The sequence below is a fragment of the Heptranchias perlo genome, chromosome 5 (genome assembly GCF_035084215.1).
Source record: "Heptranchias perlo isolate sHepPer1 chromosome 5, sHepPer1.hap1, whole genome shotgun sequence".
NCBI lineage: Eukaryota > Metazoa > Chordata > Chondrichthyes > Hexanchiformes > Hexanchidae > Heptranchias > Heptranchias perlo.
In genome coordinates, this window is record NC_090329.1 from 94,473,914 (window position 1) to 94,501,505 (window position 27,592).

Consider the following 27,592-nt stretch of genomic DNA (forward strand, 5'->3'; position numbering starts at 1 on the left):
TTCTCCTCATCTCAGTCCTAAATGTCCTACTGCGTAATCTGAGACTGTGACCCCTCATTCTAGACCCCACAGCCAGGGGAAACATCCTCCCTGCATCCAGTCTGTCCAGCCCTCTCAGAATTTTATCCATTTCAATGAAATCCCCTCTCCTAAACTCGAGTGAATACAGGCCTCGTCGACCCAATCTCTCCTCATACAACAGTCCTGCCGTCCCAGGAATCAGACTGGTGAACCTTTGCTGCACTCCCTCTATGGCAAGTATATCCTTTCTTTAGTAAGGAGACCAAAACTGCACACAATACTCCAGGTGTGGCCTCACCAAGACCCTGTATAACTGCAGTAAGACATCCTTGCTCCTGTACTCAAATCCTCTTGCAATGAAGGTCAACATACCATTTGACTTCCTAACTGCTTGCTGCACCTGCATGTTTGCAATCAGTGACTGGTGAACAAGGACACCCAGGTCCCTTTTTGTACATCAACATTTCCCAATCTATCACCAGTTAAATAATACTCTGCCTTTCTGTTTTTCCTTCCAAAGTGGATAAATTCACATTTATTCGCATTATACTGCATCTGCCATGTATTTGCCCACTCACTCAACTTGTCTAAATTGCCTTGAAGCCTCTTTGCATCCTCCTCACAACTCACAATCCCACCTAGTTTTGCGTCATCAGCAAACTTGGAAATATTACATTTGGTTCCCTCATCCAAATCATTGATATATATTGTGAATAGCTGGGGCCCAAGCACTGATTGCTGCAGTACCCCACTAGTTACAGCTTGCCACCTCGAAAGACCCATTTATTCCTACTCTGTTTCCTGTCTGTTGACCAATTTTCAATCCATGCCAGTATATTACCCTCAATCCCATGTGCTCTAATTTTGCACACTAACCTCTTATGTAGGACTTTATCAAAGGCCTTCTGAAAATCCAAATACACCACATCCACTGGTTCTCCCTTATCTATTCTACCAGTTACATCCTCAAAAAAAACTCCAATAGGTTTGTCAAACACTTTCCCTTTCATAAATCTGTGTTGACTTTGTTTAAACCTGTTGATATTTTCTAAGTGTCCTGTTATCACATCCTTTATAATAGACTCTAGCATTTTCCCTACTACTGATGTTAGGCTAACCAGTCTGTAGTTCCCTGTTTTCTCTCTCCCTTTTTTAAATAGTGAGGTTACATTTGCCACCCTCCAATCTGCAGGAACTGTTCCATAATCTATAGAATTTTGGAAGATGAGAACCAATGCATCCACTATTTCCATTGCTGCCTCTTTTAGTACTCTGGGATGCAGATTATCAGGCCCTGGGGATTTATCGGCTTTCAGTCCCATTAATTTCTCCAGCACTTTTTTAACCAATACTTTTTTCCTTTATTTCCTCCTTCTCAAAAGTCCTTTGGTTCCCTAGCATTTCTGGGAAGTTATTTGTGTCCTCTTCAGTGAAGACAGAACCAAAGTATTTGTTTAATTGCTCTGCCATTTCCTTGTTCCCCATTATAAATTCTCCCATTTCTGACTGTAAGGCACCTACATTTGTCTTCACTAATCTTTTTCTTTTTACATACTTGTAGAAGCTTTTACAGTCTGTTTTTATGTTCCTTGCAAGTTTACTCTCATACTCTCTTTTTCCCCTCTTAATCTATCTCTTAATCCTTTTTTGCAGAATTCTAAACTGCTCCCAATCCTCAGGCTTGCTACTTTTTCTGGCAACTTTATATGACTCCCCTTTGGATCTAACACTATCCTTAATTTCTTTTGTTAGCCGTGGTTGGGCCACCTTTCCTTCTGTGTTTTTGCGCCAGAAAGGAATGTATAACTGTTGCAATTCATGCATTCGTTCCTTAAATGTTAGCCATTGCTTATCCACTGTCATGCCTTTTAATTCAGCGTCCCAAATTATCATAGCCAACTCACTCCTCATACCTTTGTAGTTCCCTTTGTTTAGATTTAGGACCCAAGTTTTGGATTGGACTACTTCACTTTTCATCTTGATGAAGAATTCTATCATGTTATGGTCACTCTTCCCGAACGGACCCCACACAACAAGATTATTAATTAACCCCTTCTCGTTGCACAAAATCCAATCTCGGATAGCCTGTTTCCTAGTTGGCTCCTCAACATACTGGTCTAAAAAATCATCTCGTACGCACTCCAGGAATTCATCCTCCACAGTTTTATTGCTAATTTGGTTTGGCCAGTCTATATGTAGATTAAAGTCACCCATGGTTACTATAGTACCCTTGTTACATGCATCTCCCATGGCTGGAGTGTCTAGAACTAGGGAGCATAGTCTCAAGGGGTCGGCCATTTAAGACTGAGATGAGGAGGAGTTTCTTCACTGAGGGTTATGAATCTTTGGAATTCTCTACCCCAGAGGACTGTGGATGCTGAGTCGTTGAATATATTCAAGGCTGAGATAGACAGATTTCTGGACTCTCAGGGAATCAAGTGATATGGGGATTGGCCAGGAAAATGGAGTTGAGGTCGAAGATCAGCCATGTTCTGATTGAATGGCAGAGCAGGGTTGAGGGGCCATGTGGCCTACTCCTGCTCCTATTTCTTATGTTCCTTTGTTCTTGACCAGAGGCGACATGAGGGGGCATATTTTTATGCAGTGAGTTGTTATGATCTGAAAGGGTGTGGAAACAGATTCAGTAATAACTTTCAAAGGGGAATTGGCTAAATACTTGAAGGGAAAAAAATTACTGGGCTATGGGGAAAGAGCAGGGGAGTGGGACTAATTGATAGCTCTACCAAAGAATGCAGGCACGATGGGCCAAATGGACTTCTGTGCTGTATCAAATATTGATATAAAAGCCAATTGCTGTTATTAGAATGCCATTAGCAGTCTTGTAATATACAGGTGAGATGAGTAGATTGCAGAAGTGTTATAAATTTGATTTACATAGAATGTACAGAACAGGAACAGGCCATTCGGCCCAACAGGTCCATGCTGGTGTTTATGCTCCACATGACCCTCCTCTCACATCCTTCATCTAACCCCATCAACATATCCTTCTATTCTTTTCTCCCTCATGTGCTTATCTATTTTCTCCTTAAATAGTAGTTAAGTCCGAAACTAGGGTCTTAAATTTAAACAGAGCCAATTATGTAGGTATGAGGGTGAGTTGGCTAAGGGAGGTTGGGAAATTAGATTTAAAGATGTGACGGTAGATAAGCAATGGCGAACATTTAAAGAGATAATTCATAATTGTCAACGAATATATATTCCCTTGAGGAATAAAAACTCCATGGGAAATGTGATCCAACTGTGGCTAACTAGAGAAGTTAAGGATAGTATTAGATTAAAAGAAGAGGCTTACAATGTTGCCAAAAAGAGTAGTAAGCCTTAGGATTGGGAGGGTTTTAGAAATCAGCAAAGGGTGACCAACAAATTGATAAAAAGGGAGAAGATTGAATATGAGAGTAAACTAGCAAGAAATAAAGAAACAGATTATAAGAGCTTGTACAAGTACGTAAAAAGGAAGACAGTAGTGAAAGTAAACATGGGTTCCTTAGAAGCTGAGACAGGAGAAATTATAATGGTGAATAAGGAAATGGCAAAGACGTTAAACAAATATTTTATCTCTCTCTCCATAGTAGAAGACACCAAAAACCCCCCCAGAAATAATGGGGAACAAAGGGTTTAAGTAATTAATATTAGTAAAGAACAAGTACTGGAGAAACGAATGGGACTGAAAGCCAACAAATCCCCAGGACATGATGACCTACATCCTAGGGTTATATAAGAGATGGCTGCAGAGATAGTGTATACATTGGTTTTGATCTTCCAGAATTCCCTAGATTCTAGAACGATCCCCGTGGATTGGAAGGTAGCAAGTGTAACCCTGCTATTCAAGAAAGGAGGGAGAGAAAAAACTGAACTACAGGCCAGTTAGCCTGACATCAGTAATGGGGAAAATGCTGGAATCTATTACTAAGGACATAGTGACGGGGCACATGGAAAATCATAATATGATTAGGCAGAGTCAACGTGGTTTTATGAAAGGGGAAATCATGTTTGACAAATCTTAGAATTTTTTGAGGGTGTAGATAAGTGGATGTAGTATATTTGGATTTTGAAAAGGCATTCGATAAGGTTCTACACAAGAGGCTACACAAGATTTAGGGTTCATGGGATTGGGGGTAATGTATTAGCATGGATTGAGGATCTGTTAATGGACAGAAAACAGAGAGTAGGAATAAACGGATCATTTTCGGGTTGGCAGGTTGTAACTAGTGGGGTGCCACAAGGATCAGTGCTTGGGACTCAGCTGTTTACAATATATATCAATGACTTAGATGAGATTGCACGTAATGTATCGAAGTTTGCTAACGATACAAAGCTAGGTGGAAAAGTAAGCTGTGAGGAGGCTGCAAAGGGATATAGACAGGTTAAGTGGGCGAGAAGGTGGCAGATGGAGCATAATGAGGGGAATGTGAAGTTATCCACTCTGATGGGAAGAATAGAAAAGCAGAATAATATTTAAAAGGTGAGAGTCAGTGGTACTTTTTTATTCATTCATGGGATGTGGGCATCGCTGGCAAGGCCAGCATTTATTGCCCTCGAGAAGCTGTGGCCTTGAACCGCTGAAGTCTGTGGTGAAGGTACAACTGAGTGGCTTGCTAGGCCATTTCAGAAGGCAGTTAAGAATCAGCCACATTGCTGTTGGTCTGGAGTCACATGTCGGCCAGAATGGATAAGGACGGCAGGTTTCCTTCCCTAAAGGACATTAGTGAACCAGATGGATTTTTACAACAATCTGGTAGTGATACCATTACTGTCTCCAGATAATTGATTCAGGCCTCTGGATTACTATTCCAGTTACCTAACCACTATGCTACCGTAGCCTCTGGCTGTCTTTGTACGTGAATCACAGAAAGTCAATGTGCATGTACAGCAAACAATTAGGAAGGTAAACAATATGTTTGCCTTTATTGCAAGGGGGTGGAATATATTAATAAGGAGGTCTTGCTGCAATTATGTAGGGTTCTGGTGAGACCACACCTGTACTGTGTATAGTTTTGGTCTCCTTACCTAAGGCAAGTATATCCTTTCTTAGAGGGGTGCAACGAAGGTTCGCTATATTGATTCCTGGGATGAGAGGATTGTCCTTTGAGGAGAATGGCCTCTACTCTCTGGAGATTAGAAGAATGAGAGGTAATCTCATTGAAATGTATAAAATTCTTAGGAGACTTGACAGGGTAGATGCTGAGGCTGTTTCCCTTGCCTGAAGAATCTAGAACTAGGGGTCACAGCCTCAAGATAAAGGGTTGGCCATTTAGGACCGAGATGAGGAAAAATTTCTTCACTGAGGTTTGTATATCTTTGAATTCTCTACCCCAGAAGGCTGTGTATGCTCAATCCTGGAGTATATTCAAGACTGAGATAGATAGATTTTTGGACACTATGGGAATCAAGGGATATGAGGATAGGACGGGAAAGTGGAGTTGACGTAGAAGATCATCCGTGGTCTTATTGAATGGCGGAGCAGGCTCGAGGGGTTGTATGGCCTACTCCTGCTCCTATTTCTTATTTTCTTATGTTTTTAAATGCATCTATGCTAGTTGCCTCAACTCCTCCTTGTGATTGTGAGTTCCACATTCTAACCCCTCTCTTACTGAAGTAGTTTCTCCTGAATTCCCTATTGGATTTATTAGTGACTATCTTATATTTATTGCCCTAGTTCTGGTCTCCTCTGCAAGTGGAAACATCTTTTTTATGTTTGCCCTATCAAACCTTTAATCTGAAAGACCTCCGGTCACCTCTCAGTTTTCTCTTTTCTATGGAAAAGAGCCCCAGCCTGTTCAATCTTTCCTAATAGGTATGACTCCTCAGTTCTGGTATTATTCTAGTAAATCCATTTTGTACCTTCTCCTGTACCTCTATATCCTTTTTATAATATGGAGACCAGAACTGTTTACAATACTCCAAGTGTGGTCTAACCATGGTTCTATACAAGTTTAACATAACTTCCTTAATTTTCAATTCTATCCCCCTAGAAGTGAACCCCAACGCTTTGTTTGCTTTTTTTATGGCCTTGTTAACCTGTGTCACTACTTTTAGTGATTTGTGTATCTGTAGCCCCAGATCCCTCTGCTCCTCTACCACGTTTAGACTCTTATTTTCCCAGGAGTATGTGGCCTCCTTATTCCTACCAAAATGTACCACCTCACACTTATCTATATTGAAATTCATTTGCCAATTTGATTGTACTTTTCCTAAATATAGTAAATTAGTTTTAAAAATATTATGAAGGTTGGGCAGTTACAGTATATTAAAAACAATATTCAAAATTCTTTGCAGAACATAATACAGAATGATCTAAAAAGTGTTCCTATAAATCATCTGGAAGTTCACCCAAATGGCAGACGTCTGCTAATCCACGCCAGAGACAGCACTCTGAGAGTGATGGACCTAAGAGTGTAAGTTATTAAAGATCAACACAACACGATGAAATTTAAGTTCTTGATTCTAAAACTGCAACTACATCTGTATGGCAAGATGGAGGTTTTCAATCCAAATTGTTACCTTTTTGTTATTTGATAGAATTATTTTGTGAAAGAAAAATTTAAAATTTTGATTTTTTTTTTGTTTTAGACAACACTGTAAATAAATGAAACATCAACAAATGTGAAGCCACATGTTTATTCCTGAATGATGCTTAGCTTCCATCACCCTTGCTACATTGTACATTTTAACGCCATATATATTATAAGCAAGTATTGTGACAGCCCTTATAAACTCGTCGAAACCAAAATTTTCACAAGTTACGTATATAGTCAATGTTATGAGAAGCTACATTCACTCATACATGTTATCCTGATTCTCATCCTCCACAACAGCATCTGCCAACTTACCCTCATTTGCCTGATTTTTTTTTCAGGCTTCCAAATTTCTTAATTCATTTCAAACCATTTGTAAAGCATAGATAACTAGGCATATTACATCATTTAACAGCATCATAGAAATAATAACATAGGTCATTCAGCCCATTATTCCATTGCTGATGCTGGATCTTCAATTGGAGCCGTCACTAATCCTATTTCCCTGCCCTTTTATATTTTTCAGATATTTATACAATTCCCTTTTAAATGATATTGCCTCTTCCTCACTTGATGCTGGTAATATAGCATCCTGTGTTCTAATAACTCTCTGAAAAGTTTCTTCTAAAGTTCCCCTTTGTTCTCATGATAATCCTGACTGTATGTCTACTTATTACAAATTCGTCAATTAGTAGAAACAATCTTTCCCTATTTACCTTCTCAATACCTTTCATAATTGATAACCATGGAATTTTACAACAGAGAAGGAAGCCATTCAGCCCATTGTCAGCATTGTAGCAGCTCTTCTCTAAATCAATCCAAACCTCGATTAGATTTCCCCCCACCCCCAACCTTTTCTGACCCAGTTTTTAAAAAAAAGCCCCAATTTTTGTCTTTCTTTGTAAATATAACGTAATTCCTGCTATATTTCTCGTAAATCTTTGAGGTATCCTTTCCATTGGTTTGAAATAATTCCTATGATGGGATGCCTAGAACTTCAAAAGTACGTCATTGGCTGCGAATTGCTTTGGGATGTTCTAAGAAGACAAAGGACATTATCTATCTATCTATCTCTATCTATCTATTTATCTTTTTCATTTTTTCTTTCTCTCTCTCTCTCGTGGCACCTTATTAGATACCTTCTGAAAATCCATAAATGCAAACTTCCACTGAATTCCCTTTATCCCTACACTCTAGGGTCAATTTTACAAATACATGCTTGGGGCATGGTGCCTCAACCATTGATCGTGCATATACGAAAATAGTGTTTGATACGTCTGTGATTTCGCACATGCGTCTCCGGCAGACGAAGCTTTGTGTGCGGGGAAGGTGCATTTGTAAAATTTTCCTTTCTGTAATTTCCTCAAATAAACCCCTGCTGACTCTATCTGATTCGCCCATGCCTTTCTAAGCGTTCACTAATTTCGTCCCATTATGGACTCTAGAAATTTGCCCACAGTCAAGATAAAACTAATTGGCCTACAGTTTCTTGCCTCATCCTTTCCTGTTTTTTTTTTTGAACAGGAGTGTTAACATTATTTTCCAAAAATCTTTGGAAACACTAATTGTACCAAAGGATTGAAGGTTGATAACCTCCTTCAATATTTTGGGATGCATAGCATCTGGGGCTGGTGACTTTTATTTTTAGCCCCCATTAACTTTTTTAATAGTGTCCTTTTGAATATTGATCTCCAGTAGTGACTCTTTGTGATCCTTCTTCAAATACTAATATCTGTTTTACCTTCCTCTGTAAAAAAAAAACTGATGCAAAATATTTATTCAATATTTATGCCATTCACGCAGTCCAAATTTGCCCCCGTTAATCTCTAAATAATCCCATTCCTTTCTTTGATTATCCTTTTATTTATGTGCTTATAAAAGCCCTATACTTTTATATTGATCACCAATACTTCATACTTCCTCTTAATCTTCCTAATCTCTCTCTTTTGCATTCCTTCTCTACGTACTATAATTTTTAAGTTTGATTCTGATATTATTCCCCTTATTTGTTATGGGGCTCATTTTAAAATCAAATTTTGCTCTAACTTCTTTATTTCTAAATGGAATGTATGTAACATGTACCTTAGCCACCTTGTTTTTAAGAATCTCACTGCTGATCTGCAGTTTGATCTACCAGTTTCTAGGTAATTCATCTGGGCTAGATCTCTTCCTCCCACTGCTGTTGGCTACTTTCCAGAATAATACCTTGCTCTTGGGTTCCTCTTTATCTGTTTTCAATGTGAACCTAATTAAATGATCACTTTTACTCAAATGTTCTCCTGCATTCAGGTCACGTACTTGTCCTGCTTCATTACCTAAAACCAAATCCAACACTCCTTATTGCAATATGCTGTTTAAAGAAAGTCCTGGATGCCTTCAAACCCCCCCCCCCCCCACCCAAGTTTGAAAAACGTTTATCTTAACCCAATCTATCTTAGTCCCCATAATTTACTATAAGGTTCTTTATGTTACTTTTTGGTTTTCTAAATTGCCTAAAAATAGCATCATCGATTCCCTTTACCATTATTCAGTGGTCTATAATGTACTCCCTATGTGATAACATGATGTTGTAGCCCTGACACAAACTTGGCTTTAGCTAGGATGAGACTGGGAACTAAATATTCCTGGCTATAAATATTTTCAAGAGGTAAGAAAAAAAGAGGGGAGCTATCATTTCAGCCATAGAAAAGCAGTGCTCAGAGAGTCTGTCTGTAGACTCCAGATAAATTGAGGGTAATCTCCAGTTCCCACTTTATTTCTAATGCTTTGCATGACAGTAACTCATTGACATTGCTCATACCAGCTTTGGAGCTATACGTGAAGTAGATAAATGACTGAATCTCCTCATGCATCTGAGGAAGAAAGCCTCACTGCACTCTGAGCAGTTAGAAATTTGAGTAGTGACGTGTTTTTGTTTTTCTGTATTATTCCATATAATAGCAAGACCCAACAGGGTCTATTCAAGCCATGGCCACTTGTTTGGACAATTTGGTCTTTCAAGGCCATCTACAAAACAACTACTTGGAACAACAATTTATATGCGTCCATCAGGCATTATTTTCTTGTCTTCATCACTCAGAACAGTGTGTGCTTCTGTACGTCCTTAAAATTCCACCACCAGTTTCTGTATTATTTTGAGGTACTTATTTTGGAAGAATGGTAGATTGTTCATTTTATGTAGAGTCTTGCTCATTCTTTGTAAAATAAAAAGTTCGGCCTCCAGATGCAATGCTCCATCCTTGCCTACACCTTTTTTTCTGACCTAGCATTGGCTTGGATTTGTGTTTTATTGTGTTTTTTTATAAAGTTATTCTATTTTGTTTCAGTGGTCTCTTGTCCTTAAGGCGCTGATGGTACTTTGTACCAAGTAAAGAACTTTGTATCTAGGCTGTAATACTATAGAGTGTAGAAGATCACCTTATATCCAGGGGGTAAGTTTTTTTTGGAGCAGTGTCCCTGATTATTTTCCTTTGTGGTATGATAGTAATCCCCATTTGAAAATGAAGGCTGATCTTCTTTCAAGGCATGAAGACTAACTATGGTAAACAACCTACCATTTTCTCCCAGTTCCCCAGTCTGTCTGGGACGTCCACCACCTGTGGGAGGGAGTGGGAACCTGTTCCTACTTGGAACTTTGTGAACTAGTCACCAAGACCAATGTGTGAACAGCTATGTGGTGATCTTGCCAATTTCCTCCCCCCACCCCCACCCCCTTCCTGGGAGTCATTTGGCATAGGTTGAGCACCTTCCACTGATGCACAACTGAGGCAGGAACTTATAGATGTAGGAGGTATAGTCTGCGTTTAATGTTATTGAGAAAATTTACTGAATGGAAATAGTTTATTACTATACTTTAAGGTGTCAGCCTTACATTTTAATTACCCTGTTTATTTTCTAGACTGGCTGCGAAGAAGTACACAGGGGCTACAAATTACCGTGAACAGATGTACAGTACATTCACACCATGTGGGACGTTTCTTTTTTCAGGCAGTGAAGATGGAATATGTTATGTTTGGAATTCAGAGACCGGTATGTTTCAACTGTTACCACAGTCATTTTATTTTGAGATCTTTTCGACTTGTCCATTAGAGATATTGGGCGTTATGTTGGATAATCCCCGAAACAGGGCACGCTGTTGAGTGGCTACTCACCAGTAGGGGGGGCCCGATATTGCGAGTGGCTAGCACCTCATTAAGGCAGCCTGCACCTCTTATTTTCAAAATATAAGATACGGTCCACACGGAATCTGAATGGAGGTCAGACATTGCGCACGTAAAACACAGATGCAGGTCCCGTGAATTATGATAAAACATTGAATAAAGGTTGCGCATCTCTAAATCCCAAATCCCAATCTGCACGCTGGACCTCACCAATCTGCCGATCTGAGTTTGTACCAGGCCTGCGAGAGCGCGTGCATCAAGGTTCTCTACTGATGCACTAGAGGTCTTGGTGCAAGAGGTGGACAGAAGGAGGGGCATCCTATATCCACATTGGGGCAAGAGGTCGTCCAGACATATGCTGTCGAGGCAGTAGGGGACAAAGTCAATGCTGGGCACATAGCACCACATAGCAGTACAGGAAGAAGTTCAATGCTTTGACACGAATGGTCAAGGTGAGTGAGGTCAATTGTGAAATGGCATCTCATGTAATTAACTGGGTAACCAGGTGGTGAAGGATAGAGCCTGGTCTTCAATTGCTTCCAAGCCTTTATTCCAAGATCCACACCACACCCTAGATCAGCTCTTTTATAAATGGATGCAAGAGTTCCTAATTGATGTGCATCACCTGAATACAATTAACACTAATTGATATAAATCACATGGGTACAATGAACATCTACCAACTGCACCACTAGCCGCATCCACTGTTCCACACATTGCACCCCCCATCACCCACATACCAACAAACTCTTTCAATCTATACTCAACTCTTCCAATCAGATGCTTCCTCACACATTACCACTGATGCAAGCCGCACACCCACAATTCACAGGTCACACACACTGACAGCTATTCAACCATGACAGGCACATCACCCAAACATCTTACAGGACACTTACCTACACACATCCTGCTTTCTTGCAGAGAAGGTGGCGCATAGCAGGAGGCAGCAAGTGGCATTGGCTCCACGGAGCATGAACCTGCTGCCGTCTCTCAGAAGGACAGCATTCCTGTCCCATCCCTGCTACTCTGCCAGCCCACTCCCTGTAAAATATTGAAACTTTATTGTAGGAACATAATAAAAATCCTAAAGGAACAGGAGTAGGCCACTTAGCCCCTCGAGCCTGTTCCGCCATTCAGTGAGATCATGGTTAATCTGTGACCTAACTCCATATACCTGCCTTAGCCCCATATCCCTTAATACCTTTTGGTTAACAAAAATCTATCAATCTCAGATTTAAAATTAATAATTGAGCTAGCATCAACTGCCGTTTGCAGATGAGCGTTCCAAACTTCTATCACCCTTTGCATGTAGAAGCGTTTCCTAACTTCACTCTGCAAGTCCAGGCTCTAATTTTTAGGCTACGTCCCCTAGTCCTAGTATAGGAGACATCCAAAAACAGGTACAAATGCATCAGCAGTCAGAAGCAATGATCCCGCAACTAACCTGTAACTCCTGCATGATCTCTTCAAATAGCACTGCTGTTTACGACCTGTTCAGTTGTGCGAGCTTAATACAGTGCGTTGGCTGGAACATTGAGTTACAAAATCGCATCTGTTCCTTTAAATCTGCGTTGCACATTGATCTACCGCATATTCTCCCTACTTTGCATGCTGCTGCGTTCGTTATCTGCATGTGCGCAAACGCCTTTACCAAGATGGCATCCGGGGCACGTCACGCTAGAAGCGTCCGCATGCATTCTGGATGCCATTTTGGATCATTAGGAGGCCACGTAGTGCCTACAAAATGGGCACCAAGCGGCACCTTTAGAGAGCATTGGATGCTTCATTGTGTTAGGATAACACCATGAAAGATTTATATATAATGTATTCAAAAATCTTCCTTCTGCATCCTTTTCCTGTCTGCACAACTTGTCATGTTTTTTCACACTTTTTGTATCAACTTTTCCTATTATAAATTCCTTTGTCCACATTTATGATGGGTTTTGCCCATGTAAATATGTGACTGTAATTTTGATATCTTGCCACAAGGTACCAATTAATTGCCCAAAAATGCTTTTTAATTTTTTTTTCAGCTGCCAGTATTTTTTTCAGTAACTAAAATTCCTAATGTCCAAATAAGGATTTAAACAAAATGGATTTTTTGTTTTACATATTTCACAATAACATGATTAGATTCATCCATTGAATTGCCTTTTGTGCCTTCATTTAAGTTTTTACTCGAATGCCCCAGTCTCTCCTAAAAGCCTAGGCTTAGACGATATTTTCTTTACAGAGCTGTGATTCTGTGAGCTGAATTTGGATTGTGCAGTCCGAGCAAAATTTGACACTGAGATAGAGATAGGACAGGTGAGGTAGGTTTTAAGGAGTGTCTTAAAGGGGTAGAGAAGCGTGGAGGTTTAGGGAGGAAATCCCAGAGCATAGGGCCTAGGTGGAGTGAAGAAAATCAGGGATGCGCAAGAGGCCAGAATTGGAGGAGCACAGAGATTTTGGAGCATTGTAGGACTGGAGGAGATTACAGAGATAGGGAGGGGCAAGGCCACGGAGGATTTGAAAGCAAGGATGAGAAATTTAAAATTGAGGCATTGCCGGACCGGGAGTCACTATAGGTCAGCAAGCACGGGTGATGGGTGAACGGGGCTTGGTGCGAGTTAGGATACGGGCAGCAGAGTTTTGGATGAGCCCAAGATTACGGATCATGCAAGGGGGGAGGCCGGCCAGGAGAACATTAGAATAGTTGAGTCTAGAGGTAACAAAGGCGTGGATGAGGGTTTCAGCAACGGATGAGCAGAAGTGGAGACAGGCATTTAATGCTACTTCAGTTTTCAACAAATCACCAGTTGAATTTCGAAGTCAACTAATTATCCCACCTGTGTTGTTGAGTTGGAAATGTCAATGCTAATTACTTTTATGTGACAGAGATTCTCCTCTCTAACATGTATGAGACAGATGAAGAGAGGACAGAACAGTGAGAGACATAAATGAGAGGAAAGTCAGAGGCAATTCCTCATTCTAATTTGATTTTCTTTGTAAAAGACTCTTCAGAGATGTGAGCCTAATATTCAAGCTGACACATTAGTGCAGTACTGTGCTGCACTGTCGGAGGTGCCGTCTTTCAGGTGGGACGTTAAACCGAGGCCCCATTCTGCCATTTCAAGTGTTTGTTAAAGATCCCATGGCATTTCTTGACTATGCGGGGGAATTTTCCTGATGTCCTGGCCAATATTTATTCCTCAAAAAACGTCATCAAAGCAGATTAACCAGTCATTTATCTCATTACTGTTTTTTTGAGACCTTGTTTGCACAAATTGGCTGCCCTGTTTCAGTTAGGATGGGAAGGTAGCAGGGAAAGGGGAGGAGGACAACTGGTTGTGCGTAAGGGAGTCTCTGGCCTCTGGTTGGGGTGGGGGGGGGATCAAGTGGTAGTGGATGGAAGGTTAAGCGTGAGTGACAGCGGAGAAAGGGGGTGGGGAGCATAAAGGGTTGAGCGGGTAATTCAAAGGGGAAGAGGTGGGGATAGTGATGGGAGCGAGGGGTGGTAGGAAGGGGAATGGATAGTGGGAATGTGATGGGGTGGGGGACACAATGGGGGAAGCATGAATGATTGAGAGGGATGGGAAGGAAACCATTGAGAGCCACATTTTCCCTGTAACCTCTAGTCCAAATGCATCCTTCTCAAGACTAACAGGCTGTTTGTTGAAGACCAGTCAGCTGTCTCTATCTTCTCTGAAAACAAGGATGAGGAAGATGAAAGAAGGATGTCGGAGAGGACAAGGACATGCATAATAAGTTTATCCCTTCAGTTACTTGTTCAGGCTTCATAGGATCCTGGCAAAGCCATGGGGGATTGAAACTCATTTTGAGAGTTTAACCTCAAGTTTGCTTTCAAGGGTCTTATGCCCAGTCTTTGTGAGAACATAACATAAGAAATAGGAACAGGAGTAGGCCAGAGGGCCCCTCGAGCTTGCACCGCCATTCATTAAGATCATGGCTGATCTTCGACCTCAACTCCACTTTCCTGCTGGATCCCCATATCCCTTGATTCCCTTAGAGCCAATATACTCAAATGACTCAGCATCCACAACCCTCCAGGGTAGAAAATTTCAAATATTCACGATCCTCTGAGTGAAGAAATTGCACCTCATCTCAGTCCTAATTGTCCGACCCCTTATCCTGAGACTATGTCCCCCAGTTCTAGACTCACCAACCAGAGAAACACCCTCTCAGCATCTATCCTGTCAAGCCCTCTTCGAGTCTTATATGTTTCAATGAAATCACCTTGGGGTGTGGTTGAGGATCATTTGCCAGGTCCAGACTAGATCCCCCGGGGGTAATTTTAACCCCCAAGAATGGGTGGGTTGGTAGGTAATCAAAACTGTAGATTTCATCAGTGAGACTGCAACCCTGGTTTAATCCAGGTGCATTTGGATGTGCGCGGAAGGCGTGTCCCCTATTAATGCCATCGGGCAGATTGTTAACGGGGCAATTTACCTACTTGAATTACTTAAGGTAGGTCATTTTTTGCGGATTCTGAACCTGAAACTAATTTTACCGTACCTACACAGGTTTCCTTCTCAATCTTGCTAGTGAAATGGAGATGAAATTCACGCTGAAGTTGATTTGGCCCTTTAAACTTTTGATTGATACATCTCAAGAAAAGCTCAGGGATTGCAGTTGTTCTCTATTCACTCTTTCAGCCATCGCTCAATTAAATTAAATATACAGAAAATAATAAATTGTTAACATCCTGAAACAATCTTGAGTATGTGCACAAGAATGATTAATGAAATATGAGCTGGCTGCACAATAACCTAACCTCTCGTTTGTCCATGAGAATTCTGGTCGATAATTGAACAAACAGATAACTGGAGTGCAGATAACGGAAGATCCACTGTAGTGTCTTTTTCAACACTTTGCATATCTGAGCAAAGCAGAATTCTGAATCCAAACTAAACTTTATGGACACCTAGCATTTTTTTTGGTCAGAAATCTACATCAAATTGCACCGCACTAAATTTTTGTTTTGCATTTTTGTAACTTTTTCTCAACTGAAACCTAGAGATAAGGCATCTCTTTTTCCTCCAAATCCAGATCAAATGCACAGTTAAACAGCAGGTTTTCTGTTCAAGGTTGTGCACAAATTAGTATCAACCAAATGAATAACATAGTCTGCTGCCAGACACAGACTGTGAACTCAATAAAAGCAGCGTTATTCAGTAACTGTCCAGCACCTCATTTTATTACACTTCCTGTCACTCTCTCGATTTTTCTATAAGAGTATGGCAGATTAGGAGGTTTTGGTCCTGGACTAGCAATCTGTTGGTCGTGAGTTCAAATACCAACTTGAATTCTGGAAAAAATAACTACCAGAAATGTCAAAAAAAATCCCAATAAACCAACATTCATCCCAAGACCTCTTCTTTCTCTCTTCCCCCCCCCCTGCCCCGATCTCAGACTTACCCGGCATCAGCTCCCTGGCTGCTTTCCCTCCCACTTGTGACTGGCTGTCGCGCGGGAAACCTGGAAGTAAAATCAGTTGCCTTCAGTTGAGTTGCGATTGCAGATTCCAGCGCGCTCACTTGACTTCTGGGTTTTCCCATACGATAATCTACCCACCCACTCGGCTCCATGCTAAAATCATGCCTCACAAGTTTTTCATGCAAGGGGGATAACTCTCCATAAAGCTGGTTGAGACAATAGATCAGTTGCAATAAACTACATTTACATTGGATCCTAGAGATGGAATTGCTGATGGTGATCCCCGAAACACTGATTAAAAATCACAGAATCCCTTATAATAAAAATGGAATTATGTTGAGTTATCCAATCAATTTGAGTTAATTCTGCCCGTTCCTTTTTTGGTTTGTAACACTTTGAGGGCATATATGGACAACAAATGTTCAGACATTTGTTTAATCCTTACCAAGTTGATAGACCTATTCACGTACGTGGGTACTGTGAGCTCCTTTCACATAGACTCTCTGGAACTTCTCAGCAGAAGGATTAGCGAGTGCTGTGCCGCAGCGATGCATTCTTCATGTCTTGTATGGGATGCAGAATTCCACTAACGGAACAGGATCAAAGCTTTAGGCAAATGTGCTACTAAGCAGAGATCATCAAACTGCATAGTCAAGTATGTTTCCTAGTGTTATTTCTCGGAAGGGTGCCTCCTACTTGAAAAAGTTAGAACTCGTATGGTGCAACAAATTGGGTCAAAATGCAGAGGCCATTTGAAGCAAAAACCTGAAAAAGTTTACTAAGCACTTATTATCTTGACCTGGCAGCCCAAAATGACACAGACTGAAAATATAGGCCCTTGGAAGCACACAACCTAAATATCAACCCTACTTTGGTGATCACTTATTAGGCTGGATTCCTTTAATTGATTCTTCAAATTTTTGTGCCCTTGTACTTGGGTTTCATCATGCTTTCTCTGGATTTAGAGGATTAGAACTGAAAATGATTGAGTACGGCAATATTTACAGAGTAGGGCACGACCTTTTCGTTTCCTCCTTTAGAGGACAGTGTATTCCGTTTAATTTTCCCCCAGTATGTATGCGGAGGTTACCATCAATCAAAGAAAGAAAAAGATCATAACCAAAAATAGATAATTTTATCATATAACAGTACTGAGGAAGTGCTAGAATTTAGGGAACTTAGATTATGAGGCATGATATAAGCTTGATTCAGAGAAATTGAAACTGAGAATAGTCACAGAGGATTCACTGTTCTATAGCAATAGAGGTGCTTATGCCATGTAGGGGATAACATCCAGGCTACTGATTTACACTGACTGAATGAGTCACTCCATTTTTATTAAATATAATAGAAAATGCTGGAAACATTCAGCAGGTCAGGCAGCATCTGTGAGGAGAGGATAGTGGGCTTAACGTTTCAGGTCTGATGACCGGTCGTCGGGGAATTTTAGACTAGTTAGCCTAACATCTGTTGGGAAATTACTAGAGTCTATAATTAAAAGAGTCACTGAACACCTTACATTTTCAGCTGATCTGAGCGAACCAGCATGGATTTGTAAAGGGTAGGTCATGCCAGACAAACCTGATTGAATTTCTTTTTTACTCGTTCATGGGATGTGGACGTCGCTGGCGAGGCCAGTATTTATTGCCCATCCCTAACTGCCCTTGAGTAGGTGGTGGTGAGCCACCTTCTTGAACTGCTGCAGTCCGTTTGGTGAAGGTTCTCCCACAGTGCTGTTAGGTAGGGAGTTCCAGGATTTTGACCCAGCAACGATGAAGGAACGGTGATATATTTCCAAATCGGGATGGTGCGTGAATTGGAGGGCAACGTGTAGGTGGTGGTGTTCCCATGAGCCTGCTGCCCTTGTCCTTCTAGGTGGTAGCGGTCACAGGTTTGGGAGGTGCTGTCGAAGAAGTCTTGGCGAGTTCCTGCAGTGCATCCTGTGGATGGTACACACTGCAGCCCCGGTGCGCCGGTGGTGAAGAGAATGAATGTTTCGGGTAGTGGATGGGGTACCAATCAAGCCGGCTGCTTTGTCCTGGATGGTGTCAAGCTTCTTGTGTTGTTGGAGCTGCACTCGTCCAGGCAAGTGGAGAGTATTCCATCACACCCCTGACTTGTGCCTTGTAGATGGTGGAAAGGCTTTGGGGAGTCAGGAGACGAGTCACTCGCCGCAGAATACCCTGTCTCTGACCTGCTCTTGTAGCCACAGTATTTATGTGGCTGGTCCAGTTAAGTTTCTGGTCAATGGTGACCCCCAGGATGTTGATGGGGTGGGATTTGGCGATGGTAATGCCTTTGAATGTCAAGGGGAGGTAGTCATTGCCTGGCACTTGTCTGGCGTGAATGTTACTTGCCACTTATGAGCCCAAGCCTGGATGTTGCCCAGGTCTTGCTGCGTACGGGTACGGACTGCTTCATTATCTGAGGGATTGCGAATGGAACTGAACACTGTGCAATCATCAGCGATGAGGAGGAGGTGACTAAAGTAGTGGACAGGGGAACGTCTGTGTGTTGTTTATACGGACTTCCAGAAGGCATTTGATAAAGTCCCTCATAAGAGACTGTTAGCTAAAATTGAAGCTCATGGAATTGAGGGCAAATTATTGACCTGGTTAGGAAATTGGATGAGCAACAAGAAACAGAGAGTAGGGATAATGGGCAGGTACTCAAATTGGCAGGATGTGACTAGCAGTGTCCCATCGGGATCTGTGTTGGAGCCTTAACTATTCAGTGTATTTATTAATGACTTCAATAATGGGTTAGAGAGCCACATATCCAAGTTACAAAGATAAAATTACAGAGAGATATTAATTGATTAAGTGAATGGGCAAAACTGAGGCAAATGGATTTCAGTGTAGGCAAGTGTGAGGTCATCCACTTTGGACCCAAAAAGGATAGATCAGAGTACTTTCTAAATGGTGAAAAGCTTGAAACAGTGGAAGTCCGAAGAGACTTAAGGTCCATGTGCGTAGATAATTAAAATGTCATGGACAGATACAGAAAATAATCAATAAGGCTAATGGAATGTTGGCCTTTATATCTAGAGGACTAGAATACAAGGGGGTAGAAGTTATGCTACAGCTATACAAAGCCCTGGTTAGGCCACACCTGGAGTATTGTGTTCAATTCTGGGTACCACACCTTAGGAAGGATATATTGGCTTTGGAGGGAGTGCAGCATAGATTTACCAGAACGATACCTGGACTCCAAGGGTTAGATTACGAGGAGAATTATACAAACTAGTGTTGTGTTGCCTGGAATTTAGACAATTAGGGGATGATTTGATCGAAGTTTTCAAGATAGTAAGGGGAACTGATAGGGTAGATAGAGAGAAACTGTTTCCGCAGGTTGGGGAGTCTCGGACTAGGGGACATGTCCTGGCTCTAATTTTTAGGCTTTTTAGGAGTGAAGTTACTAAATACTTCTACACTCAAAAGGTGGCAGAAGTTTGGAACTCTCTTCCGCAAAGGGCAGTTGATGCTAGTTCAATTGTTAATTTTAAATCTGAGATTGATAGATTTTTGTTAACCAGAGATATTAAGGGATATGGGGCTAAGGCGGGTAGATGGAGTTAAGTCACAGATCAGCCATGAACTCATTGAATGGCAGAAGAGGCTTGAGCGGCTAAATGACCTACTCCTGTTCCTATCTTCCTATGTTCCGAGCACGGCCTACAACCTCTCCTCTACAACCTCTCCTCTTCCCGGAAACATTGGTGCACCCGTTCTACATTACCAACACCTGCTGTCCGAGAGAAAATGGGAGCTGTGGTTAAGGTCTGATCTAGCCAGACCTGGACTCCACTGGTGGAGCCTATTTACGCCTTTACTCATTGTTCCAGTCGCCACGATCCGTGGTCAGGACCAAGAACTCCTGACTTAGGAAGACTCCACACCCCGTCCCCGGACTGCCGTTCATTTTGTAATGGAAAGAGAGAAGTTCCACCCCTTACAAGGCAGTGCAGAAACAGCAGAGATTCAATGTAACTGGGCCTCCCACTTTCCTATGGGAGTTCTGCTGGTCTCCCACCAGTGTGTGAGTGCCGCTTGATAGTACTGTTGATGACTTCTTCCATCACTTTGATGATTGGGAGGTGATTGACTGGGTTGGATTTGCCTTGCATTTTGTGGACAGGACACACCCGGGTAGATGCCAGTGTTGTAGCTGTACTGGAACAGCTTGGCTAGTGGCACTGCAAGTTCTGGAATGCAGGTCTTCAGCATTACAGCCGGGATGTTGTCAGGGCCTGTAGCCTTCTGTGCCCAGTGCTCGCAGCCGTTATACACAGAACCCTCATGTTGGTTCTCTCACCACCCAACTGCAAGCCCAATCCGGCAGCTATGTTCTTCAGGACTCTGCTAGTTCGGTCAATAATGGTACCACCGAACCACTCTTGCTGATGGACGTTAAACCCCCCCCCAAACCAGAGTATATTCTGTGCCCTTGCTACTCTCAGTGCTTCCTCCAAGTTCAACATAGAAGAGGATTAATCAGCTGAGGAATGGTAGTAGATGGTAATTAGCAGGAGGTATCCTTGCCCCTGTTTGATCTGAAGCCATGAAACTTAATGATCCAGAGCCACTGTCACCTAACTGTATACCCACTTTGCCCCCACCTCTGGTGGGTCTGGCCTGCCGGTAGGACAGGACATACCCAGAGATGGTGATGGAGTCTGGGACATTGGCTGATAGGTATGACTCTGTCAGGCTGTTGGTTGACTAGTCTGTGGGATAATTCTCCTAACTTTGGCACCAGTCCCCAGATGTTAGTGATGAGGACTTTTCAGGGTTGACTGGGCTGGGTGTGTCCTCATTGTGTCCTAATTCGATGCCTAGGTCACAGCCAAGTGGTCCATCCGGTTTTATTTGTAGCGGTTGATACAACTGAGTGGCTTGCTAGGCCACTTCAGAGGGCAGTTAAGAGTTAACCATGTTGCTGTGGGACTGGAGTTACGTATAGGCCAGACCGGGTAAGGATGGCAGGTTTCTTTCCCTAAAGGACGTTAGTGAACCAGTTGGGTTTTTACAACAATCCCATCGCTTCATGGTGACTTTATTGAAAGCTGCTCTTTATTCCGAATTTATTTATTTTAACTGAATTCAAATTCTCATTTTTCTTGGTGGGATTTGAACTCCTGTTCCTTTACTTATTTTTCTTGTAGCGTATTGTTCCGTAATTAAGTATAAAGAAATAATAAATAATGCGTCATACGTTTTCATTTCTGGCTTTTAATTATGGTCACTTGAAAATACAATTTTTCAGGAAAAATATTGTATTTAAAATTTTAGTTGCCTCTTCAGACCCCTCTAACTCTAGTTGATTAAAGTAATCACATGTGAGGCTCAAGTTACTAGTTGTATGTTAAACAAGCTGTTTTACAGATTTTGTAGTCTTTGTAGATCATTTAAGATGCTGCTGTTAAGTTTACCGTGTTCGAGTATCGATGTCAGTAATGACTGTGATTCCAGTCCTTGTATTCTTTTCTTTTGGCAGGTGACCAAGTGGCAATGTACTCTGATCTTAATTATACATCAGCTGTCCGAGATGTAGTCTTTCATCCCCACGAACACATGGTGGCTTTTTGTGCCTTTGGACCGAATCAGCCCATACTCGTCTTTCTGTATGATCAGAAAGGTGAGTTTCCTGTTAAAGTACTATCTGGAAGGAATATAAATTAACCAAAGACTGTTAAGGTGTTCTGTTTATATGATGCTTGATAATGCACAAATGTTTGTCAACATAGTGATTAGAGAGCTGAAGCATAGAGCAGGCATCGTGAACAAAGTGGATCGTGAACAAAGTGGGAATTGGGTGTAAAGGGGGAAGGAGGTGCTAATTTTCGAGGAAAAAAAACCCCAAAACGAACTAAAGTAATTATAAATAAATAGATAATTTAGTTGAGAAGCAGTTCTGAGCACCAGGGGAGGAGCCCTTTCCCCATTCACTAAAAACAGAGAGAGTGACATCACAGTGTACAGAGAGGAGGAGCTCTGAGAGAACCGGAATAAAAGGGCAGGTTAATCGGGGTAAGTAAACAGTAAATTAATAAGAGTATCTAAAGGGAGTTTAGAAAAAAAAGTTTCTAAATATAATGGACAGGCAGCTGCCTGAAATTCCTGCACCATGTGGGAACTTCAGGATGCTTCATGTGTCCTGGAGGGCAACATGTGCAGAAAATGTCTCCAGTTGCTCGAGCTCAAGCTGACGGTTTCTGAGCTTGAGGGGCAGCTGGAGTCACTGCAGAACATAAGAGAGACTGAAGGTTTCCTGGATCGTACGTTCCAGGAGGTGGTTGCTCCGCAGCCACAGAGAGTTTAGGATAGCAAGTGGGTGGCCATCTGGAAGGGTAGGAAGAGGCAGGCAGTGCAGGAATCTTCTGAGTGTGTGGCACTCTCAAACCGGTATTCAGCATTCCTGAGCAGTCCTGAGCATGGCACTATGGGGCAAAGGACTGTACATGGGGGCACAATGAAATGTAGAAATGCGATAGTCGGGGACAGACTGGCGTTTCTTTGACCGCCAACGTGAGCCCCGCATGGTGTGTTGTCCTTTTCCCTGGCACCAGGGAGGCATCACTGAGAGGGTGCAAAACATTCTGCAGGGGGAAGGGGAACAGCCAGAAGTCGTGGTCCATGTGGGTACCAGCGACGTAGGAAAGAAAAGGGATAAGGTCCTGTGGTCAGAGTTTCAGGAACCAGGGAGGAAGTTTAAAAAGCAGGACCTCAAAGTTAATATTACTCTCAGTGCCACACGCTAGTGAGTACAGAAATAAGAAGATAGGCAGGTTAATGCGTGGCTGGCGACATGGTGCAAGAAGGAGGGCTTCAGTTTCTTGGGGAATTGGAATCAGTTCTGGGGCAGGAGGGACTTGTTCAAGATGGATAGGTTGCACCTCAACAGAGCTGGGACCAATGTCCTCATGGGGAGGTTCACTAGTGCTGTGGGGAGGGTTTAAACTAATTTGGCAGGGGAATGGGCGCCAGGATGTAGCATTAGAAAGGAAAAACAAGGTGCACAAAGGATTCGGAGAGACAGATAGCACCAGAGTAAGAAATAGTACAGTATCACATGGGATCAGACTGAGCAAATACAAGAATGTCTAAGAGGTTTAGAGTGCATTTGTAAACGTACAAAGCGTGGTGAATAAGGTTGGTGAGCTGCAGGCGCAGATAGCCACATGGGAAATGATGTAGTGATGATAACTGAGACCTGGCTCAAAAAAGGGCAGAATTGGGTATTAAATATTCCTGGATACAAGGGGGGTAATTTTAAACCCCAAGAACGGGTGGGTTGGGGGCGGGTGGGAGTTGAAAACAGTTGTTTTTTGGGTCGCAACCGCAACCCGGCTTTATTTCCGGGTTTAATGTTGGCATGGAAAACTACAGGCTTCCCACTGGGAATGCCAAGTCCAAAAATTTTGCGGTCGTGACCCAAAAAAACAACTATTTTCAACTTCCACCCACCCCCAACCCACCCGTTCTTGGGATTTAAAATCACCCCCAAGGTTTCAGAAAAGATAGGGAAGGAGAAAAAGGAGGGGGGATGGCAGTGTTGATTAAGGAGAATATTGCAGTGCTGGAGAGAGAGGATGTCCTTGAGGGGGCAGGGGCAGAAACTATTTGGTTAGAGTTAAGAAACAACAGAGGTGCCATTACACTAGGTGTATTCTATGGGCCACCAACTAGTGGGAAGGGTATGGAAGAGCAAATTTGCAGGGAAATTAGAGAGGTGCAAGAACCATAGAATAGTGATAATGGGGGACTTCAACTATTCTAATATAGACTGGGGTAGTAATAGTGTAAAGGGCAAAGCGAGGGAGAAATTTCTGAAGAGTGTTCAGGAGAACTTTCTTGATCAGTATGTTTCCGGCACAATGAGGAAGGAGGCATTGCTGGATCTAGTTCTGGGGAATGAAGTGGGTCAAGTGGAGCAAGTGTCAGTGGGGGAACATTTAGGGAACAATGATCATAGTATCATAAGGTTTAGACTAGTTATGGAAAAGGACAAAGAGCAATCTAGAATAAAAATACTTAATTGGAGGAGGGCCAATTTCAGTGGGTTGAGAACGGATCTGGCCCGGGTAAATTGGAATCAAAGATTGGCAGGCAAAACTGTAATCGAACAATGGGCGACCTTTAAAGAGGAGATGGTTCAGGTACAGTCTAGGTACATTCCCACGAGGGGGAAAGGTGGGGCAACCAAAGTCAGAGCTCCCTGGATGACGAAAGAGATAGAGAGTAAGTTGAAGCAGAAAAAGGGTGTGTGTGACAGATGTCAGATTGATAATACAAGTGAGAAGCAGGCTGAATATAGAAAGTTCAGAGGAGAAGTGAAAAAGGAAATAAGAGGGGCAAAGATTATGAGAATAGACTGGTGGCTGACATAAAAGGGAATCCAAAAGTCTTCTATAGGCATATAAATAGTAAATAGTAAGAGGAGCATTGGGGCTGATTCAGTACCAAAAAGGAGATCTATGCGTGGAGGCAGAGGGCATGGTTGAGGTACTAAATGAGTACTTTGCATCTGTCTTTACCAAGGAAGATGATGCTGCCAAAGTCACAGTTAAAGAGGAGATAATTGAGATACTGGATGGGCTAAAAATTGATAGAGGAGGTACTAGAAAGGCTGGCTGTACCTAAAGTAGATAAGTCACCTGGTCCGGATGGGATGCATTTTAGTTTGCTGAGGGAAGTAAGGGTGGAAATTGTGCAGTGGTACCTGCCATAATCTTCCAATCATCCTTAGATATGGGGGTGGTGCCAGAGGACTGGAGAATTGCAAATGTTGCACCCTTGTTCAAAAAAGGGTGTAAGGATAAACCTGGTAACTATAGACCAATCAGTTTAATCTTGGTGGTGGGGAAGCTTTTAGAAATGATAATCTGGGACAAAATTAATAGTTATTTGGACAAGTGTGGATTAATAAAGGAAATCCAGCACAGATTTGTTAAAGGCAAATTGTGTTTAACTTACTTGATTGAGTTTTTTGATGAGGTAACAGAGAGGGTTGATGTGGTGTACATGGACTTCCAAAAGGTGTTTGATAAAGAGCCACATAATAGGCTTGTCAGCAAAATTGAAGCCCATGGAATAAAAGGGACAGTGGCAGCATGGATACGAAATTGGCTAAGTGACAGGAAACAGAGAGTAATGGTGACCGGTTGTTTTTCGGACTGGAGGAAGGTATACAGTGGTGTTCCCCAGAGGTTGGTACTAGGACCACTGCTTTTTTTGATGTATATTAATGACTTGAACTTGGGTGTCCAGGGCACAATTTCAAAATTTGCAGATGACGCAAAACTTGGATGTGTAGCAAACAGTGAGGAGGATAGTAATAGACTTCAAGAAGACATAGACAGGCTGGTAGAATGGGCGGACACATGGCAAATTTAACGTAGAGAAGTGCAAGGTGATACATTTTGGAGGAAGAATGAGGAGAGGCAATATGAACTAAATGGTACAATTCTAAAGGGGGTGCATGAACAGAGAGACCTGGGGTGGCAGGACAGGTTGAGAAAGCAGTTAAAAAAGCATACGGTATCCTGGGCTTTATAAATAGAGGCATAGAGTACAAAAGCAAGGAAATTATGTTGAACCTTTATAAAACATTGATTCGGCCGCAACTGGAGTATTGTGTCCAATCCTGGGCACCGCAGTTTAGGATGGATGTGAAGGCCTTAGAGACGGTGCAGAAAAGATTGACTAGAAATGGTTCCAGGGATGAGGGACATCAGTTATGTGGATAGACTGGAGAAACTGGGGTTGTTCTCCTTAGAGGAGAGAAGGTTAAGAGGAGATTTGATAGAAGTGTTCAAAATCATGAAGGGTTCAAATAAAGTAAATAAAGAGAAACTGTTCCCATTGGCGGAAGGGTCAAGAATCAGAGGACACAAATTTAAGGTGATTGGCAAAAGAACTGAAGGTGACATGAGGACAAACTTTTTTACGCAATGAGTAGTTATGATCTGGAATGCACTGCCTGAAAGGGTGGTGGAAGCAGATTGAATCGTGGCTTTCAAAAAGAAATTGGATAAATACTTGAAGGGAAAAAATTTGCAGGGCTACGGGGAAAGTGCAGGGGAATGTAACTAACTGGATTGCTCTTACAAAGAGCTGGCACGGGCTCAATGGGCCGAATGGCCTACTTTTGTGTTGTAACCATTTTATGATTCTATGATTTCACAAATATGGTGTTGCTGAGCACATTTGTGTTTGTGTATATAAATGGGGAGGGGGAAGGAAGACTTGTGTAAACTTCAGGTTTTGTCTTGCTTAGTCTATACGTATTTTTAAATTTACTCAGAATTGGTATTGTTTCAAGCGTGTAGCTATTCTGTAGGATTGTTTTTAGTCAACTACAAGACCACAAACAGTATGCTTTTGGGTTCCCATGGAAGCTCTTAGATGATATGTGTTTCACTAAAAATTTGCTAAATAAGTTAACCAGAATAAAGTTGGCCACAAGATTAAATTAGAACGTCAGAACTGAACTCCTAGATAAGAATGACTTGCATTTCTTAGTGCTAGGACCAACGTAATATGGGTCAACCCATAAATTTCATATCTGAATATGATTCAGCTGTGGAGATGAAATCGTTTTTTGTTACATATATTAACACGTCATTAAGTTGCTTGGAAAAAAAAATCAAGCGGGAATAGACAAGTTGTGTTTGTGTGGGGGTGGAGGAAGAATACCTTACATTTTAGTGGAAAGTTTGTGCTCCTATAGAAGATCTGACTAGGTGGTGCAATGGGGTTAGAGCACAGGCCTTTCACTTCTGGAACCTCAGTTTGAATTCAGCCCATGCTGATGAGATGAAGGTTTTCACTCCAATAATTGTAATAGTCCTTAGTGAAATGAGTTTGAACTGACTCAGAATTGTCAGTTTCCCCCAAACAAAAGCTTATTGGTTTTGAAAATGGAAATGTCAAATTGTGCAATCTGAGGTTGAATTTTACTTTTTGTTCTTGAAATGTGGGCAACACTGGCAAGGCAGTATTTACTGCCCATCACTGAGGGCATTAAGAGTCACCACATAGAGTGGGACTGGAGTAACATGTGGCAAGTTCCCTTCCCTGAAGGAAATTAGTTAACCAGTTTGGTTTCTACAACAATCCAACAGCTTTTATTGTCATTTTCTGATGCTAGCCCACAAATTATCAATTTTTAAAAAATTTACATTTCACAACTTGATGTGTAGGATTTGAACTAATGACCTTTGAGTTTATAATCTGGTGCCATAACCACTAGGCTACCATACCCTATTGTTGGGAGTTAAATTTACCCTGAAACTAATGAATGCTATACCTGATTAGAGCAATTAATGCTGGGTGGAAAATATTCTGATACGAAATTATGTTCTCAAGTCTCGGAGTGAGGCTTGAATTCATAGCTTTCTGACCTGGGCAAGAGTTCTATCACTAAGTCAAACTG

The 27,592-nt window shown here is 41.9% G+C and overlaps 1 protein-coding gene across 7 annotated transcripts in view; it reads left to right on the forward strand.

Moving 5' to 3' along the window:
- The window catches only part of ahi1 (Abelson helper integration site 1), a 344,784-nt gene that overhangs the window by 150,835 nt on the left and 166,357 nt on the right, over window positions 1–27,592 (forward strand). For 6 of the 7 annotated variants that reach the window (XM_067984827.1, XM_067984826.1, XM_067984829.1 and 3 more), the window contains exons 15-17: window positions 6,319–6,437; window positions 10,456–10,586; window positions 21,653–21,793. In XM_067984827.1, coding sequence (XP_067840928.1) covers window positions 6,319–6,437; window positions 10,456–10,586; window positions 21,653–21,793 — 391 coding nt within the window. The remainder of the gene's footprint in view (window positions 1–6,318; window positions 6,438–10,455; window positions 10,587–21,652; window positions 21,794–27,592) is intronic. The other variant, XM_067984830.1, reaches the window with a different exon arrangement.